General features: G+C 31.1%; 1 protein-coding gene across 4 annotated transcripts in view; it reads left to right on the top strand.

The window, feature by feature from the left end:
- The window catches only part of LOC129914492 (uncharacterized), a 487,839-nt gene extending 469,678 nt beyond the window's left edge, over positions 1 to 18,161 (top strand). For all 4 annotated transcript variants that reach the window (XM_055993781.1, XM_055993782.1, XM_055993780.1 and 1 more), the window contains 4 exons: positions 2,736 to 3,026; positions 15,823 to 16,001; positions 16,331 to 16,534; positions 17,459 to 18,161. In XM_055993781.1, coding sequence (XP_055849756.1) covers positions 2,736 to 3,026; positions 15,823 to 16,001; positions 16,331 to 16,534; positions 17,459 to 18,139 — 1,355 coding nt within the window. In that variant the 3' untranslated portion in view covers positions 18,140 to 18,161. The remainder of the gene's footprint in view (positions 1 to 2,735; positions 3,027 to 15,822; positions 16,002 to 16,330; positions 16,535 to 17,458) is intronic.
- The last annotated feature ends 3,151 nt before the right edge of the window (positions 18,162 to 21,312 follow it).

Raw genomic sequence — 21,312 nt, 5'->3', positions numbered from 1 at the left:
ATCTACATGATAAGTGTAAGCAAATGAAACAAAAAAAAACTTTGAGATATTTCGACAAAAACTTTAAAAATCCAATAACATGAACCAAAAAGTTTTATTTTTTTCGCTTGGGCCTAATAATATGGCAAGGTACTGTACTGTGCAATAGCTTTTTTGAAAGCTTATTTTGTATTCTTTCAAATGCTTTTCGATTTAAGTAGTTTTCGCAAATACTTTTTTTGAAATAAAATTTCAAAGTCAAAACTTTGAAAAAAAATGGCAAATTTGATGTTCAAGTTATTTATTTTTTTTTTTTAATTTGCTTAGTGAGGTGGGATTTTTTTTAAAAACCTTATAGCCGCATCAATTTTAATTCGAAAAAAATTAATAATAAATTAAATTAAAAAATATTTTAATAAAAAAAAAAAGTAAAAAACAAAAGCACTAACTTTATATAACAAATCGCCCTGTTTCACGAAACTTCTTATAATAATAAAAAAAAAAAAAAAAAACAACTTTTAAATAGAAACAAAAACATTGTTTATAAGTAATCAGTGCATGATTGTCAAAAAAGAATGATTTTGTAATTTATTTTAATAAAATCAAAAAAGCACTCTTTAAAAAAAAAACTGTTTTTTTGATGTTCAAAATTTCATTAAAAATATTTTAGGCAAACGTTTAGCAAAAGTGTTTATATGGGCTTATAGTAATTGCTCATCATGCTTTCTCCATTTTTAGAGTTGCTAAATATTTGCCTAAACAGAAGATTTTGAGAAAAAACTTTAAGGTGCGTTTCAAAAAATTCATTATTTTCTCATTCAATTTTTAAGTATAAGAAATTAAAAAAATTTTTTTTTTTTTTTTTCAGAAGAATAGTAATTTACATACTTTTATCTATGCGAGAAATTTTTATTTTATTTTTTTCTCAAATAATTTTGAGTTTAAACAAAAGAACACCTTTTTTATTACTTATTAAAAACTGAATTTTTGCTCCAAAACTCTCAACTTCAACCGCATGAATAAACATAAATCAAAGACTTTGAACAAAACAAATATTCTCATCTTATCAATTTTACTGTTAAGTTTAGAAATCGTGATCTTTTTTTTTCCCATAGCTTTAGTTTAAAAAATAACCTTTATATCACCACACTATGGGGCTGCCCCACTGTGCGCCGCCGGCACGATATCAATGTCGATTTGTCACATCTTCATGACAATGTCGTAACGAAGGTGTATACCAAAATTCAGCCCAATAGGAATTTTTCCGCAGATAAGACCTAAACTTACTGGGCTACCGTGCACTTCAACAAAAAACACAAAAAATCATTAGGTCGATCACACAATAGGCGTGTTTTTTCTAATACTCAGTAGCTACTCATTATTCATTTTATTAGAAAAACAATAATACAAATTACAAAAGTAAGTTTTGTTTATCGAATAAAATAAAAAAATTAGTAGCTACTGAGTTGTAGAAAAAACACGCCGCCCAAAATTGTATACAGGGTGATTCAGGAATAATGTGCCAAAAAACTGGAGGGTGTAGGTTAGGTCGTGACAAGAAAAAAATCGTATGGGAGGGGGGGTCTATTCCCCTTCGTTTAGCGGGGAAGGGCAATTAAAAAAAAAGATTTATTTTGCAAAAAAAAAATTAAATCAACGGTTACACCTACAATAGCGTGTTATACCTTTTTATAAATCCAGAACCCTAGTCTTTTCCAAATTTTTAAATAAAGCCATTTTATGGCACAGTTTTTGAAAAGTTAATTTTTAAAATCAAAATTAAAAAAAAAAAATTGGAAAAATAATTTCAAACTAATTTTTTTCAAAATTTTACGTAATTAAGTACTAATTTAGTTTTCAAAATTTATTTTTTAGCAAAAACAGAAAACCGGATTCAAAAATATCTTGTCATTTTTGAGAAATTAACAAAAAACCAAAGCTACTTTTTTCTAAAAAACCTCTTTATTTTCTGTTTTTACGTGGCTGGACTTGTTGATAAATTAATTTATGAAGAATAAGCCATACGTCAATTATTTTTTAAACATTCAGACTTAAATAAGGATACAATAAAGTGATACAGTATTTTTACTTTGATTTGTTAATTTCTCAAGATATTTTTTAAATCCGGTTTTCTGTTAGTACTTAATTACATAAAATTTTGAAAAAAATTAATAAAACGAAAATAAAAAAACGGATATTGTTTTAGTGTAAATGAAAAAAATTGGTAAGGAAAGAGATACCTTCTTTTCTTTCATTTTGTTTATATAGAGTGAGTTCAAATTGATTCGCTGGACGGAAAAATTAATTCCTAAAAAAAATCAGAATAGACAAAGGCATATTAAATTTTACAATGATGTTGATATTTCGAATTTCGCCGCCCCCTAACAAAGTGCCGCCCGGGGCTTATGCCCCCCCCCACGCTACGCCACTGAGCCCACCTCTTTTTTGGTGTCCGACTGGTTTCGTGTCTTCTGGAGTCCATTTCGTTTGGATTTTTGTCTACCTTTGATCTTGTAGTCTTGAAATATGTCCTGCCATGCTAGTCTTTCTGCTCGTTCTAGCACTCCATTTATCCCACTTCTTCTTATTTCTTATTCTACTTTGTCGTATTTTTTAAAGTTTTGTCTCCATCTTTATTTGCCATGTCCTTAGTTTTTCAGAAAGTAAATATATCCATATGCAATTTCTTTAGTGATAATAAATATTTCTGCTCTCTTAAAAATTCATAACCAAAAAATAAACCTTTTTTTTTGCAGAAGAAGACGAATCACAAATATTTGTAAAATTTTTTCGTTTCCATAAGTGCTATGATTTGATACCAACTTCGGCTAAATTAGTTGTATTCGACACACAATTGTTAGTGAAGAAAGCATTTTATGCGCTCGTTTACAACGGTGTCAGAGCTGCTCCGCTATGGGATTCACAAAAGCAACAGTTTGTGGGGATGTTGACTATAACCGATTTCATCAAAATCTTACAAATGTACTACACTTCACCAAATTCATCGATGGATCAATTGGAAGAGCACAAGTTAGATACTTGGAGAAGTAAGTTATTTCAAACACATTATACCTATCTTTAATCCCAAATAATTACACGATTACTCTACCTTACAAAAATATAAAACTTTTTTTGACACCAAGTGCCGCCATACTTTTCGTATATATCCCTCTACTGCATGAATTAATATTAGCGGCCGAAAAAATTAAAAAATGCTTTACAAGGGTTCTTTGGGTTGTTTCAAAACGGTTTACATTAAAAAAATTTGTTTAAATTAATTTGTTTAAAAATTTGGCTTCGTATGCATTAAGGGGTAAGAAATTTTACTAATTTTATTTATTCAGATTATGTAAAGAATATAATTAAAAATATCAAAAGATAAATATTTATCATTTAAAAACAAAATAAAGTAAAATAAATACATTGCATTAAAAAAGGTTAAGAATTAATTCAAATTTGGTTCATTTTAAGCCATGGAACCGAGGAAAGCAATTTGTTTTTTCCGTTATATATATTTTTTCTGGTTCACATTCTTTCCACTGTCAAAGTAAGTCTTGCTCCAATATTTTCACCCACTCCCAGATCTTAAAAAAAAACTAAAAAGTAATAAAATGATTGAAAAATATTATAGGAGAGCCTCCCTCTGTGGTTACGCCCCTGGAAATGGGGTTAACATTAAAAAAAATGTCTCTAAAAGCGAAGGGGCTCCATTTCTGAAGTAAAACATAGCTTCCAAGCAAAATAACAATGTACAGAAACAAAATTTTCCAACAAAAAAATTTAACAAAGGGTGTAGATTTACAGCCCCTTAACGCATACGAAGCCAAATATGGCTTCCGTACTTTTTAAATTACGGCACACGTTTGTTAACGTATGGTTGCTATGTGTCCCTATCATTTTCTACTAAATAAATACAGACACAAATAGTAAAAACGTTAACGAATGATCGTAATCGTATGCTGTAATTCAACCCCAGGCCAATCACGGTGTAACACTCAAAATATACGCGGGCGGAGACCTATCAGGTTTTGTAGAGCTAGTCGCACTGAATACGAAACGGTATTTGAAAATCCCTTAACACCCCCAAAATCTAGAGTTACGGGCAAAAAACGGTTTTTTGGACCTTCACCCATTGAAAAAATTCTAGCTTCGACAATTTTCTCAAAAACTAGAAGACATAGAAACGTATAGTTTTCACTGTTCTTTAAGGAATCAATATTGAGACAGCTTTCTGTGTGAGTAATTTTTGTACTTAAAAAATTTTTTAATAATTTTTTTTAGAAAAATGCCCCTCCCACCTAAACGGGGGGAGATAGACCCCCCTCCCAAAGAAAAAAATGTATGTATTGAGCTCCTCTACAAAAACCCGTTATCAAATCCTGGCTCCCAAGTTATCCTACTACGTGCCGAAACAACATTTTTGTTCTATACCTAAAAGTTCGAATTTCTGTATCTGGGTTGAAATCGAAAAATTTTTTTTTCTAAGCCAATTTTGAAGTGATTTTCATAAAAAATACCTCGATTGATTGGGAAATAGATATAGTTTTAGAATATATTTTTAAATAGCATAATGTTTTGAAAACATATACTTTAAATTGATGCCGAAGTTGGGCAAATGACGAAAAAAATGGAATTTTTGAACTTTGACAGCTTCTAAATTCTAAGTGGTTTAACCGAGTTACATGTTTTTATATTATATATATATATATATCTTCTATCAGAAACTGTAAAATGGGTACAAAATTGTCGAAGCTTGAATTTTTTCAATGGGTGAAGGTCCAAAAAACCGTTTTTTACCCGTAACTCCAGATTTTGGGGGTGTTAGGGGATTTTCAAATACCGTTTCGTAATCAGTGCGACTAGCTCTACAAAACCTGATAGGTCTCCGCCCGCGTATATTTTGAAACCTCATTTTTGTAACACCGTGATAATTTTTTTTCAATACACAATTAGACAATCGATCAAAAATAAATTTTTAATTCCACTTTACTTTCCAAACAAACGCAGTAATTAACACTTAAAGTATGAATATATTCTACACTTTCGATTTCAATGCACACGATTGATTGACTCACCTGTGATCATAAAATACACCCTTATTTTGTGTCGGACACACGAAAAAACTATCATGGGTTCTCAGAAACACAAAGAAGAGGATTGTATTGGATCTTTACCATTTTTTTGTGACAGAGAAGAGAAAAGTGCATACAAATAGACAAAACCATATTTGGCTTCGTATGCAGTAGAGGGATATAATTACGAAGAAGTAAGGATACGACAGATCTAACTGATGAGCCCTCTGTCGTACCTCGGAGAAACGCTTTATAAATTTAAGTTGAGGTCACTTGAACTTTAAAATTGAATTTCGTATGTATAGATTGAAACCATTGAATAATTACAAATAGAAGTGGACACCCAGGGAAACTTCCGCTGTAAAATTATCGGCGCTAATATCGTGCGTTGAATAAAAAAAGCAAATCCAACAATCCAAAAGCAAAGCCAACAATCCAAAAGCAAATCCAGCAACCCAAAATCAAATCCTAAACAGCTTATACATATAGATAAAAGTTTTCCTACTTCAAAAAGTGGAGATAGCCTAGAGGATAAGGTGAATGTGTGTTAAGTTTACCTGTTATGTTGGTGGTGATGACCTTTTTGTATATGATATTATGTTATGAAACGGGCTTCAGGTCAAATGAAACAAATGTATTATTGTCACGACGTTTCGTTCATGTCTATGAACATCATCAGGTGATGGCAAAGGAATCTTTATTAACATTAATAAATAGGTTATAAATTTGTTTACATACATCAAACACAATAGTAAACTTACACTTGTTACATTTATATTGCACTTAAGTAAAAAACAACAAAATCAAAAATTAAAAATGAGCTGCATAGAGCAAGTCTCTACTTAACAAAGTAAAGTTAACAAGTAACATGTCTAAAGAAATGCAAAATTAAAACAATTACAACAGATAGTACATATATTAAAAGCTTTTTGTTCCCTTCCCCTCCAATAGGTGTTTGTATTGAGGGCTGACATCTTCCATATCAGTTCGACGGTTCATGGTGTTGTCGGCATTGATGATATGCAAAGTTTCGATGATCATTCTTTTGTTATGGTGTTCTTCTCGTTGCAATACTTGTACACTCTCAAAGTTCGGAGAGTGATTATGTTGTATGCAATGTGATGCCAGTGCTGTCTTCTGCGGTGCGCTACTTTTTATATCGGACTTGTGTCCTGCCAGTCTATTTTTTAATTTTTGTTTTGTGGTTCCAATATAAATCTGGTTACATTCTTCGTCAGTGTTGCCGTTACAATTGATTTTGTAAATTAAATCCGAATGTTCCATTTTATCGATTTTTGTTTTTAAATTAGTATATAATTGTGCAGTTGTGTAGTTGGATTTCATTGCTATTTTATATTTCTCTTTATCAAAAAGTTGTGCTTTCTTAAACCTCTCTGTTATTTCTTTTATGTAGGTGAAGGATTTGTATATCTGTTTTTCTTTTTCTTCTTTTGGTGTGTGTTGTTTCTGGTTTTCGTGTTGTTTTATTAAAGTGTTTATAATTTTTAGCGGGAATGCATTATTTTGTAATATGTTTCGAATTTTATTTTTGTTGTTTTTATGGTATTCTAAATCACTTATTGAGAGAACTCTTTTTATGAGATTTCTGGCTGTGTTAAAAATAATTTGTTTTGGATGTTTAGAGTGGAAATTTATAATTCTTCCAGACGAGGTGGGTTTTTGAAACCAATCCATTTTTATATAACTTTTTTCTCTGATGACAACTGTATCGAGGTAAGGCAGTTTGTTGTTGTTTTCTCTCTCAACTGTAAACTGTAGTTTTCTATGAAAACTGTTGAGGCACGTTAGAGTTTCTTCTAGTAAGTTTACCTGCCTAGGTTCGAATCTGACGGGAAATTGAGATTGTTTTTTTTTTTTTTTACATTGCTAGAGTAAAAATTAATTAAAATTCTCAAAAAAAATCTCCGCAAAAACAAAAAAAAACAATTTCAAATTTTACCGGTATTCGAACCTAGGCCAGTAGGAGCAAAAGGCATCGTCCTTGTTCTCTAGACTAATATGACTTTTCAAAATACGAAAACTTATATCAATATTAGCTCTTTGAAATGTATAATAATAAATTATTAATTTTTTTATGAATGTTTAAAAAAATTATTAGTTAAGACTCAACTCGAAAATACAAAATAGTTGAGGCGCAAACATGTAGTTCATATATCTTCCGGTACTCTTATAGTTGCAGAGTAATCTGCGGTGTCACTTCTATTTGTAATTATTCAATGATCGAAACCATAGTACAGGTAAAATAGTACATAAAATCAAGAAATAAAAAAAAATTGATAATATATGATAAAACACCAATATACAAAAAAAAATTGTTACACTCATGAAACTTGAAAAAGTTTGCTTTTGGGATAAGAACCAAGTACAAAAAAAGTCTATAAAAAAAGTTGGGTGGAAGGGTGTTTTTATACATATATACATATCTATAGATAAAAAATTACCTATTTCAAAAAGTGGAGATAGTCTATAGAGGATAAGGTGAATGTCTGTTAAGTTTACCTGCCTAAGTTCGCATGTGAAGGGAAATTGAGATTTTTTGGTTTACATTACTAGAGTAAAAATTAATTAAATTTGTCAAAAAAAAAATATCCGCAAAATAAAACAATTTCAATTTTTACCGGTATTCGAACCTAGGCCGGTAGGAGTAAAAGGCATCGACCTTGTTCGCTAGACTAATATGACTTTTCAATATACGAAAACTTATATCATTATAAGCTCTTTGAAATCTATAATAATAATTATTTAAAAAAATGATTAGTTCAGACGCAACTCGAAAATACATGATAGTTGAGGCGCTTTGGTGAGGTAACTTAGTAGATTTTTGGTTTTGCATTTTCAAAGTGGAACTTTTAACAAACAATGTTGTAAAAACAAAAAACCCAAAACAGAAACCGTATGGCTACTAATTGCGTCTTTTCGCATTACTTCACAAAAAACAGTGGAAAACACTAATTACACGGTGTTACAAAAATGAGGTTTCAAAATATACGCGGGCGGAGACCTATCAGGTTTTGTAGAGCTAGTCGCACTGATTATGAAACGGTATTTGAAAATCCCCAAACACCCCCAAAATCTGGAGTTACGGGCAAAAAACGGTTTTTTGGACCTTCACCCATTGAAAAAATTCTAGCTTCGACAATTTTGTACCCATTTTCGATTTTTTTACAGTTTCTGATAGAAGATAAATATACCTTTTTAACAATGTATAAAACATGTAACTCGGTTAAACCACTTAGAATTTATAAGCTGCCAAAATTCAAAAAATCCATTTTTTTCGTCATTTTCCCAACTTCGGCATCAATTTAAAGTATATGTTTTCAAAACAACATGCTATTTAAAAAAATATATTCTAAAACTGTATCTATTTCCCAATCAATCGAGGCTTTTTTTATGAAAATCATTTCAAAATTGGCCTAGAAAAAAAAAATTTTCGGTTTCAACCCAGATACAGAAATTCGAACTTTTAGGTATAGAACAAAAATGTTGTTTCGGCACGTAGTAGGATAACTTGGGCGCCAGGATTTGATAACGGGTTTTTATAGAGGAGCTCAATACAAACATTTTTTTCTTTGGGAGGGGGTCTATCTCCCCCCGTTAAGGTGGGAGGGGCATTTTTCTAAAAAAAAAATTATCAAAATAAAAAAAAACTATTAAAAAACAACGGCAACACTTCAGTAATAAATGATACCATTTCCGAAAGGTATAATTGTACATTTGCTAAAACTTACATACGTGATTTATCATAGGTACCAAAAGGCACCTATTTTATACTACAAGTGCTGTCAATTTTACCTTTTTTTTCATACAACATAGTACAAAAACGGCCTTTTCCCCATAGGCGATCTTACCCCCACTTCCCCTACTTGTAAAACACGTGGCGCAAAAAACGATTAAGTAAATGCTTATTTTTTTAAAATAAAATTATACATTCGTATTGTCCTTAGTTTTGTTCTCCTATTTAAGTTCTTTTTTGTCCGGGAAGATCCGGGATTTTGCATCTCGATTACTAGTTTCGTCAATATATGGCTATGATTTACCAAACTTGTATAATTAAATAGTAGGAGAGTTAGTGGCACATTTGACTAAGGTAGCTCTCGTAAGGCTAAAAATTCTAACAGTGGTAGTTTTTAACATACTAAGTAAAATAATTTTGGTCTGGCAGGCCTCAGCGGTGCAAATCATATATACATATATATGACCTTGAAAGTGTAACTTTCAACTTTTTATTCCCAAAATTTGACTTTGAAATCGATTATTTCAAAAAATATTGATTAAAATAACTTGATTTAAAAATTAAAATCAAGCGTAATATTCTGCCTTTTGAAAAATTTATCACTCAAAACTGTAGGTGTTGCCGTGATTTTTAAATATATTTTTTAGAAAGTTTCTCCTCCCTCCTAAACGGGGGGAGATAGACCCCTTTCCCATAGTAAAAAATGCTTGTATTTAACTCCTCTACAAAAATTCGTTACTAGTTTTCCCCGTTAAATACAAGCATTTTTTACTATGGTAGGGGGGTCTATTTCCCCCCATTTCGGAGGAAGAGGCAATTTTCTAAAAAAAAAAAATAACTCAAAATAAAAAAAATTATTTAAAAACGACGGCAACACCCACAGTTATGAATGATACATTTTTCAAAAGGCAATGTAATATTGAGTTATATTCACACTTTATTTTAATTTTTAAATCAAGTTATTTTAATCAATATTTTTTGAAATAATCGATTTCAAAGTCAAATTTTGGGAATAAAAAGTTAAAAGGTCATATATATGTGTATATGATGTGCCCCGCTAAGGACTGCCAGACCAAGATTATTTTACTTAGCATGTTAAAATCCACTGTAAGAATTTTTAGCCTTACAAGAGCTACCTCAGTCAAATGTGCCACTAGCTCTTGGCCTAAAGAATTCTTTAGTAGGTTGGTGTTGTAATATTCCAAAACAAGGATGTAACGGGTGATTCATCCTGAGGTTTGATTTATAATGTGAAATAAAATACATATATGTATGTGCCCTTAATTATGAAAGTGGACTAAGTCACTCCTAAAAATGGCATCAAATCTAGCCTAAAAATAGTTATTATTTAAGGGGTAAAGTTTATTTGAACGCGAAATTGCAGTAAATAAATTTCTTTATTGCTCCTTCAGTGATTTCATAAAAGAAATACAATAAAATCGTTATAAGAAAATTATTATGTAAGTTTTTCTTTAAACAATGCAAAAAGTGACTTAGTCCACTTTCATAATCAAGGGCACATATTTGAAAGCGAACATATTTGTACATATTTCAAGTTAAAAGACTTATTCACGAAATTTTCTTTTTGAAAATTAATTCACATAAATGTTGGCCATGCCCAAGACTACTACGGATGACTCGTTCAAGCATATCAACGTAAGTTCCTCGAATCACACGAAGAACATTTCTCGCAGAACGCTGTTTTTCGTAGTCAAGCTGCAAAATTTAGAGACGTTTTTATAGTGTGTATCTTTACATTATAATTTGTCAAACAATTCTGAACGAAAATGATAATGGAGTTAAAAAGGAGCGACGACCCGTGAATTGTAAAAAAAACCTACTGAAAATCAAACTCACGATGAAGACAGGAAAATGGGTAGGTAATGTTAAAATTCAAAACATACATAGGTCTTATGCTTCTCTAAGAATTCTTAATATGAACTTCACACTGTAATATCTCTCATACGATTTTCAAAAAAATCACAATTTAATTGCAGAAGCTTACATGTTTGATTTGACACCAGTCTCATTGCTGTACGCCTTTGGCCCAAGTCCCATATAATTTTGCCTAATAGCCTGTTTTCACTAGAGCCCAAATGAGATAATTACGCAAATTATCTCATACACCGAGAGCCCAAAGCAGATTTTGAGAGTGGAGGTATAACCGAAAATGGGTCATATGTGTGTAGGTAATAAGGTCCTGATCAAGAATTCGAAAGTCTGGCAGGTTTACTTCACGGCATTGTATGGTTAATGGGGAGTTGAAAAATGCATTTTTTTCGATTTTTGTGTCGAGTATATATAACCACTTTAATTCATATAGAGCCGATAGAAGGCGATAACTTGGTTTCAAAAAGTTCGGTCCCAGACGTTTTATTTGCGGCATTGCCCTTGCCAGACGTTCCCGAAAATGGTAAAAAAAATCAGTTTTTGATATCGGAGGTACAAACACAAGTATGATAAACCAAAAAATCAGGAAAAATACCACGATTACAAAAATCTGGTTCCCAGACGTTTTAAGGCCCCAACCCGTAGCATCCGTTGCGCGCGTTGCGTCAATCAATCCGTTGAAGTTGACGGATAGGAGAGAAAGGGGTGACCCATAGAATACGTTGCATGACGGATTGCTTTTTGAAAGCTCACTTCAAATTCCAAGGTGTGTTCGATATTTTCTCCTTAAGAAAGTTCTGATGCAGGAAATTATTAACTATTATCGTTGTTATTTTAATAAAATAAAATGTGCGACTAGATTTCATGTAAGTACTTGCTCTTCAGTTAAAAACAATTTTGTATTACAAATTATCAGTTATAGGTATGACTTTGGCATAGTAAAATTGAACTCTACAACAATATTTAAGTATTTAATTGATATAATGTATTAGATATGTTACTTTTATTACATTTTCTTCACAAATAAACAATTAAAGTTCACAATTCATACAATCGGAGAAGAAAAAAACTCAGTTCTTAGTTCTGTAATTACCCGGTGTGCACTCAGAAACAGAAAATCGAACTGATCTATTGTTGACAACCAATGTCAAAGGATACAACGGATGAAAAAGTAGAAAACTGGGCTACTTCTTCCATCTCCGCCTCCGTCCGATCCGTCGCTTATGGGTCGCTTCCCATAAGAACGTGTGCGTTTTATCGAGCTGTCGGTTGAAAACTTCGACGCAACGGATTCTATGGGTTGGGGCCTTTTTTCACGGCATTTACGCTACCAGACGTCATTGAAATTCTGAAATGCATTTTCAGAAAAGAGTTAAGCAAATCTTCTTTCGCCTTAAATAGGTATAACCATCTGGTCTTTAGGGTTGCCAACCGTACTCTAAAAAAGAGTATTGCACTCTTTTTCACGTATGTGTACTCTTTAATCTATAACTCTGATAGAGTACGTCAAAATACTCTTTTTTTTCCTTAAGGCTGAGTGTACCACCATATAAACATAAGCATTTTAACGTTAACAAATTGGTGGATAACTTTCATATTTCTAAAGATAGAATTGAATGAAAAAAAGAACGAGGCTTAAAATATTCGACTTTATAACTTCTAAATTTGAACAATTGTAGTTTAGAGAGTACAAAACACTATAATTTTTCTCGTTGTTTTAGTACGACCTATTTGTTTTGTGTTTGTTTCTTAGTCAAACTTAAAATTTAATTTTTTTACTAAAATTTTAATTTTTTTTTTAATTAAAATTTTGTTCTCTATTTTATTTTGTTTTGTTTAAGACCTCAAAATATTAGATTTTTTCTTGTAAAACATCAAGGTATTTAAAATTGAGTTAACCTTCTTATATATTTTTATTTCGATGAATTATATTGATAACTGCAAAAATTGTAAGCCATATTCTATCTGTTCTTGCCACGTCAGCATTCACTGAGAGAGTATTTTCGGTCATGAATATGAAGTGGCGAGAGGAGAGGAAATTGATCAAAAATGAGCTCTTAATGTATATGAATTTTGAATTTGAACGTTTAGTCATACACATATTTTAAAAACAACAAAAAATTGTTATGTACTGTAAGAAGCAAAAAAAAAAAATACATTTTGAAGACTGAAATAAATGGTACTCTTCTTTTTTCAAATGTACTCTTTTTTTTTCGTCTCTGAAATCAAATATACTCTATTCTTTGTTAAAAAAGTTGGCAACCCTACTGGTCGTACCTCTTAAAAAATTATAACTTCCTCTTGATAGAAAATAAATTAGTGCCAGACGTTTAAACCACGGCATTACCCCTACCAGACGTCTTTGAAGGGTCCCGAAATAGCGATTTTCATACAAAAGTCAGAATATTATTTTTTGCTTGATATATAACCGTCTGGTGGTAAATCTATTTAAATCACCACTACCACTTGATAGAAAATAAATAAGTGGTAGACGTTTTAAAAACGGCACTACCCCCACCAGACGTGCTTGATGAGTCCCCAAATAGCGACATTCATACAAAAGACAAAAGAGTGAGAGTCACTTTCAAAAGATTTCGTATTACCGAACCCGCAGGTGCGAAAGTGATGGAATGACATTTGTCTATGTAAATGTCAGCAGTTTAGTGTGTTTTTGTGGATCGATAATACAGTTCATCCCGGGGAGTTCACGGATTGAAATTTGATCCGGTTGCGGATCGAGTAGTTTCCCGGGGAGTGAATCACTACGTCTTCGGTAGTAGGTATGATTCAGATTTATAATCAGAAAAAAACCCTCTTCGATGCTGCATCCGAATTAAGCTGACGCCCAGTGGGACGACTCATGGTAATAATTAAAAAATACAACTATTTTAGCGGTACTTGAAATTAATTGGCAAGTTATCCCAAATATATAATAGCTCAAAATGCAGTAAAGTTTTTTGTATTTATTTGTTGGTCCATAAGTTATAGACACGTGAACATATTAACCTCTTTTCGGTTTTTTTTATTGGCGATTTTAAATGTGCTAGTGCGATATGAGAAAAAAAAATATTTTCAAATTTTACGTGGAGTTTTCTAAATAATGGTAAAATATGGTTATTGGGTTTTTTTAGTTTTATAATAAGAAATGTGTCTATTAACCGAATCAAGAAAAAAATCTTGCGCAAGTTTGCGCCATTTTAAGTAAATTGACATTTTTAGGTTCAACTGCGTACATAAAAATAGTGACTTTTTCACAATATGGCTCGATTGTAAAAATTTCAAACTTTTCCAATAAAATTAAGCAGTTACTTGGATTGGAAGAGCTTAATGAAGGAGAAAAAGTGAAATTTAAAGAAATTTCGAGGCTTTTTGTGTCAGTTTGAAGCAAAAATGGCAGCATTGCCATTGCTTTATGGAGGATAACCAACGATGGCTTCACTTCAATTTTTCTGACAAGTTTGTAGACCAGAAGATAAGCTTCTGTTTGATAAAAGAAAACAAAATTATTCTAGAGAACTTCAGGCAAAAAATGGGACTTCTGGTGGACATACCAAACCGGGTTATGGCACAACAAATGATGTCAATATACTAGTCGAAGTTCCGAAATAACCCGTATAGATAAGAATCTCATTTTTGAATTTGCATTAATTTTGACAACACTTCTCCTTGCTGGTCGAGCAATAAATATGGACACGTTCGAAGAACTATTTCTTGGAACAAAAAATCTTTATCATTCGAAGTATAGCTGGTACCTTTACTCCATGCAAAAAACATAATAAGGTTTTTTGATTTACCTATGCCTAGGTGTTTTTTTCGACTGAAACGTGGGAAGCAAGGTACACAAAAATAAGGAAAGCTTGTTTGGATCATACTCAAAAGAGTTCGATGTTAAACTCAATTACCGACTTGATTTGATTAACCATTTGCTCATAACGTCAGTTCTCTAAATTTAAAGTATCAGATCTAGTGTTGAATTTCAATTCTCAAAAAGTGACCCAAATATAAATTTTACTTGGTTAACAATAGTTAAATCGCAGAAATTCCCATGCAGTTAGATCTTAGTAATATGCATAATTCATCCGAAAGTAATGGTGATTACGTAATGTACTTTATTAAGTTTATTTAACTATTTACTAACCTATTAAAATAATGTAATCTAGATAGCAAAACATAAGCAAACAATTATAAATACAAATTAAAATAAAAAACAAGTTCGCTGCTCAGCTCTTTTAAATAAAATATCCTAGATTTATATGTTTTAGTGTATTAATTTCTTTGTTTTTAGGTTACAATCACAGATATAAGTGCTAAAATACTATTTCAAGTATATTTGGCTGAATTTCTTATTTTATTCCCAAGATATTAATTTTGCTCACTGCTGTCGCTCGATTTTAAGCCAAAAGAAAATCTGTGGAAGATCGTCAAGCGCAAAATTAGTCGATAAAATGTTAGAATTGCTGAAGCCGATATGAAAATTACCATCAAATATTTTACAAGATTTAATTGAACCAATACCTCGTCGGTGAAAGGCCGTGATAGAAAACAAACCTTTTGTCACAAAATTTTGATTATTTTTTAATTTATTTGTAGTTAAATTAAAAGTTGCAATTGTTTTGTCGCATGCAAATTAGAGGTTACCCGATAAAATCCAGCGTATTTTGTTTTATATTTATCATTATTTTGAAAATTATGTAATTTTAATTTCGTAAAATAATGAGGTTTCGAAATGTATGAACTTTTGTTAAAGTAAGTATTAACTAAAATTTTAGCGAAATTGAACAATTTGTTTAATATCACTTTGAGTTGTAAATGTTTTGTCCGATAATGTATATTATTTATCAATCAATTGATATTTATATAACAATATAAATCGTGTCTTCTAAATTAAGTAATTGAATTTGACCAAACAAAAATGTTGAGATTTTTGAGACAAGTTTAAAAATTACGCAGCAAATTATGTTTCATAAAATTTATTTTTGACTGTTTATTAATGTTGTGTTGTAGAAGGCGCGATCTCTAATCGAACAGAAGAGGCTATAAAATAATTTTATTTAGGTACACCTACATTTATATTAAAAAAATACATGTTTCTTTGTGTAACGTTTTTTAAACTGTCTCTTCTTAAAGGTGTTCTTTTAAACCAAGTGATGCCTTTAGTTAGTATTGGACCTGATGCATCTTTGTATGAAGCTATAAAAATTTTAATACACAATAGAATTCATCGACTACCAGTTATTGATCCAATGACGGGAAATGTTTTGTACATACTAACACATAAGAGAATCCTCAGGTTCCTGTTTTTATATGTAAGTTTTTGTTTTACATATCGCACCCCCGGTGGAACAACGACGTAAGTGCAAATTTTGAATTTTCTGAGTTAAGTATGCCATAGTTTCAAGAAAAGGTATTTCCTTCCGATGAAACAAAGACCCAATTGAAAATGTTCTATTTGTATCCAGGGGGCAGAAATTCCTTTGGACCGTTACATTGTTTTCAAACGTTTTCAAAATGTTTAATCGAGTTTTCTGAAGAATCAACATTTTTGCACTTACGTCGTTGTACCACCGGAGGTGCGATATAGGTTTTTTTTTAAATCTTGAATCTAATCAAATTTTATTTATTTTACTCAAACTAGATAAATGAATTACCAAAGCCGTCATATATGCAAAAAAGATTGAAAGATCTAAAAATTGGCACATATGATAATATTGAGACTGCTGATGAAAATACAAGTATAATTATGGCCTTAAAAAAATTTGTTGAAAGGAGAGTATCAGCGTTGCCATTAGTGGACGCTGAAGGAAAACTGGTTGATATTTATGCAAAGTTTGATGTAATTGTGAGTATTATTATATAGTTTATACAAAAATAGTTTTACATTAAGGTCCAATTTATTCACACTCTATTAAATTTAAAGTCACCATTTAAGAGGAATGAAGGTATGTGATTTAATTTTCAATATGGACTTTAAATATAATGGAGAGTTAATAAAAGTGAAATAAGAGTGAAAAAGTGAAATAAAAAACTTTAGCTACCTATGTATGTATTACATTTACATTTAATCGTGTCTAATTTCACAGTGCACGTTCCCTACATAAATAAATCTGTACATTTTTGTAAACTTGTAGTGAAAAAAATTTAACAAATTGAACAATTTTTAAGTTATTTTGTAGAATGATTCATTGAAAACTAGAGAGAAACTTACTAGAGCGTTTTTTTCAAAATAAAATTTATTTTAGAATTTTTTATCACAAATAGGTACCTACACAGATCATGCAAAGTGGATAAAATCGATTGCACTTCCCATTTGAACATTTATATTTTATATATGAGTTCCTTAAAGCACAAGTGGTGTAACTCAAATTTTCGGCTTATACACTAACGATGTAACTCCTAGTTCCAATTGCAACCGCAAAGATAGGACCACTTACTTGTGCATCCAAAAAATGCATTCAGAAAACTGTATCACTTCACGTTTTTGCGATACAGCCTAAACAGCCTATCCCTCGTATGCCTTTTAAGTCCGCGGAAGTTTGTATCGCATTTATTCTTTCACTACGAAGAATACAAGCTTGAGGAAAGGAGTACTTCTTTTCGTTTCATTTGATTACCAACGTTTTCTAGCTCAATCGCATTAAATTTTTCTGTCTTTCCCACAATTTATCACAGATCACTATCGTAAAATTAATTTTTTTAATTTAAAATGTGCCTTTCTTTATTTAGATCGCATTAAATGTTTTTATTTATTATTACCATCTTACAGAACTTAGCAGCTGAGAAAACCTATAATGATCTAGATGTATCCCTTCGCAAAGCAAATGAGCACCGCAACGAGTGGTTTGAAGGAGTTCAAAAATGCAATCTCGATGAGACACTCTATACAGTCATGGAGCGTATTGTTCGAGCCGAAGTTCATCGACTGGTTGTCACCGATGATAGTCAGAAAGTCATAGGAATTATTTCCTTATCAGATATTTTGCTCTATTTAGTGTTACGACCTAGTGGTGATGGTATCGGTGGGTCAGAACAGTCTCTTCGAGCATCCGATCCAGTCTCACTGAGTAAACCATCTGAAGAAGAAACAACTTTTGATAAATCCAACTCCGGCTCTGGAAGCCATTCTTTTATAGAAGATATTGTAGAGGAAGAAGTTTTTGATAACAGCCAACACGATAATAATGTAAATAACAACAACGAAATTGAAAAAACAATTGATGGTAATCCTGATCCTGATACTGATGTGGAAGTACAAACATATAATGAGAATTCCAAAAATAAACGTCTTATTGAAGATGGATTGGACGATGATGTGGTTATTAAAGTAGATACAAGAAAAACATCTTCAGAGCCTTTGTCATGTGATGAAAATGAGTCAAACTTGAATGAAGCTATGCTTAAAAATGCTGTTAATACAGCGGTGGAAGTAGTAATTTTGAGCGAATAAAAGTAAAGTTATGTTTTTCAAATTGTAAGGTGTTATTTCTTTATAAACACAATTAGATATTGCTTGTTTGTATAATCTAATATACCTAAGATAATTTTGTCTGTATAAAGTGTTTTCTGTTCTAATTTTTTTTTTTATATACATATATTTCATGCTTTTTGAACATTGGTTACAAATAACGACTCCCTTTAGGAGGTATGCAAAATAGTTTAAACAATTTTTAATTATTCTTAAATAAAGTTTATTGAAACCTAATTTAAATTTTTTCAAGTGACAAAATATATACATACAAGTAATTTTATTTATTACTATTCTTTTTAACAAAAATGTATGATATTTTATATAGTTAAATGCCAAAAGAAAACATTTGATATCACACATTTTGGCTGTAAAAATTATATTTTTAGTGTTTCTTAACATTTACGTAGGGTTGCCGAGTACTTGGCCGTATTTTTGAGTTGGAACTCGACATTTTTAATCTAGAATTACTTTCAACCACCAACAGTCGCTACTAAAATCGCTACTAAAGTCGATACCTTTTGGCTGTTTAGGAAATTAGAAAAGGTAGCGATCTCTTTTATGTCTATTTGTGTAGTGGCGAACGCAGAAAAAAATTTCGAGGGGGGGGGGGGGGTTTCAAAAAATTACAAATCATTTTTTTGTACCTATATTAATCCGCCTTGTCGTGAGTTTCACGTGGACAATTTTTTTCCCGAAATATTTTTGTTCGCCCGGTATTTGAAAACTATTGCAAGTTTCATTTTAAGCGAGCTGCTTACCTCGCATATTAACTGAAATTATGTTCAAAATACGAAGGGTTTTCGTAAAGAGAAATTTAAATTTTCCGGATGGAATCTTGTTCACCTGAAACTCGCAATTAATGTTGAATATGTTTTTCGGGGAACATAGTGGGGGTTGTCATGGGACTCAACCACCACACCGAGTCAACGAAGAAACCAAGCTTTGTCAATTTTTTAACAAAAACGGAACATATACTCAGGGAAAAAACAACTTGAAATCAACGAAAACCACGTTGATTCTACTATTTTTTGGAATGATTTTGAGTTGAAGATGAAAATTTTAAAATCAAAGTAGAACATCGTTAGTTTAAAGTGGCTTGCCGTTATAAAATACACTTTAAATCAAAGTTGTTTCAACTTTGAAGAAAAAAGAAAAATTTAGCAGCCACTGGGGATAGAACCTACATCTCTTGGGTCACTAGGCGAATGCTTTACTAACATGCAAATGGAAATAAGGGTGATAAAAGGCAACAAAAGCTGAGGTCCGACAAAAATAAAAAATATTCTTACGTTGTTTCAATTTTAATATAAAATTGTTTCATGATAGTTTTTTCAACATTAAATCAACGTTGAACATTTTTAACATTTTACGTTGCGGTTTTTCCATCAGTGTAGACTGACCGACGAAAATACTCTTTCGGACGGCTTCATAGCTGTATCGTTTCCTCTGTTTTATATTGTGTGTGAAAATGTGTGTAAAGCTAGAACTACATCGAAACACAAAAAAATAAAATGCACGACTGGGTCACACGAACTTGCTCTTAGAGTTCAAGTTGCTTAATTTTTTAAGACTTTTTATATAGAAATTTGAATCCAAAACTTACTTTTTTTAAATTTTGTTTTTGCCTTATATTTAAGTTATATAAATGCTTCTTCACAAAAAGTTTCGTTGAAATCAAATAAGCACTTTCCGAGATAATCGGATTTGTAAAAAAAAACGGTTCTATGGCAGTTACCGTTAATAATGATTTTCAAAAAAGGTTTTTTTCTTATTAGGAGATAGACCTTCTTTGAAAACTTACATTTGATTTTTTTAAACAAAATCGTTGGAGCCGTTTTTGAGTAATTTCAATTTTACTAAAATCGGTATATGACAAGTACCGTTATTTTTGGTCAAAAAAAATTAATTCCAAAAACCCCTCTGGAGAGTCACCAAATAATGCTACATACCAAGTTTGACATCAATCGGTCCATCCGCTTAGGCTGTAGCTTCGCTTACAGACAGACAGACTGACAGACGCACTTCCGGGACCTACTTTTTTGGCATTCTCTACCACCGTAATATCATGGAAAAATGTTATCTCTCTTTTTTTTCTACGAATGCATAACTTGATATATAGTACCTATATCGACGGTTAAACTGCAAAACCTCGTAAGTCGTTTTTGACTCTTTGTTTAAAAATCGAAAAAAAACCTCTTAAAACAATTAAAAAAATGAAGAAAATAAAAAATTTGTTTAATTAATAACTCAAATCAATTATTTTTTTAGTTCTTTAATTTTTTTAAAATTTGTTTAAAGGTTTTTTTCGATTTCTAAACAAAGAGACAAAAACGATGAGGTTTTGCAGTTTAACCATCGATATCGCAAGTAAAAATGGAAAAAAAATATCTGAAATCAAAACTATTTTCTTGCTCTGCAGCTCATCGATGAAACATTTTTTTTTTCTTTTTTCTAAGCAACATAGAGATATGATAAGGGCATTGAAGATGAAAGCTTTCCAACGATATACAATTTATTATAGGTTGTAATATAAAAAAATGGAAAAAAATATCTAAAATGAAAACTTTTTCTTTGTTCTGCAGCTCATCGACGAAACATATTTTTTCCTTTTTCTAAGCAACAAAGAGATATGATTAGGGCATCCAATTAAAGCTGAAGATGTAAGCTTTCCAACGACATCTAATTTATTATAGGTTGTCATATAAATAAATGGAAAAAAAATATATGAAATGAAAACTTTTTTTTTGTTCTGCAGCTCATCGATGAAATTTTTTTTTAAATTTTTTGAAGCAACATAGAGATATGATTTGGGCATCCAACTAAAGCTGAAGATGTAAGCTTTCCAACGACGTACAATTTATTATAGGTGGTCATATAAGATAATGGAAACAAAAAATATCTCAAATGAAAACTTTTTTTTTGTTCTGAAGCTCATCGATGAAAATATTTATTTCGAGGCAACATACAGTCGTCGGCATAATTATTTTGACTATTTTACAATTCTCGATCTAATAAGAATAATTTCTAACGGTTAAACTTTATATAGGTAAAGATAAAGGTTATTTATTAAGTATGTTATGGTGAATCTTATTGAAATTAGGGCATTTATTGTTACAAGTTAAAATTCCCGTTACCTGTTAAACAAATCAATG

Source organism: Episyrphus balteatus, chromosome 3 (assembly GCF_945859705.1).
Source record: "Episyrphus balteatus chromosome 3, idEpiBalt1.1, whole genome shotgun sequence".
Classification (NCBI taxonomy): domain Eukaryota; kingdom Metazoa; phylum Arthropoda; class Insecta; order Diptera; family Syrphidae; genus Episyrphus; species Episyrphus balteatus.
This window is presented reverse-complemented; position numbering and strand designations above follow the sequence as displayed.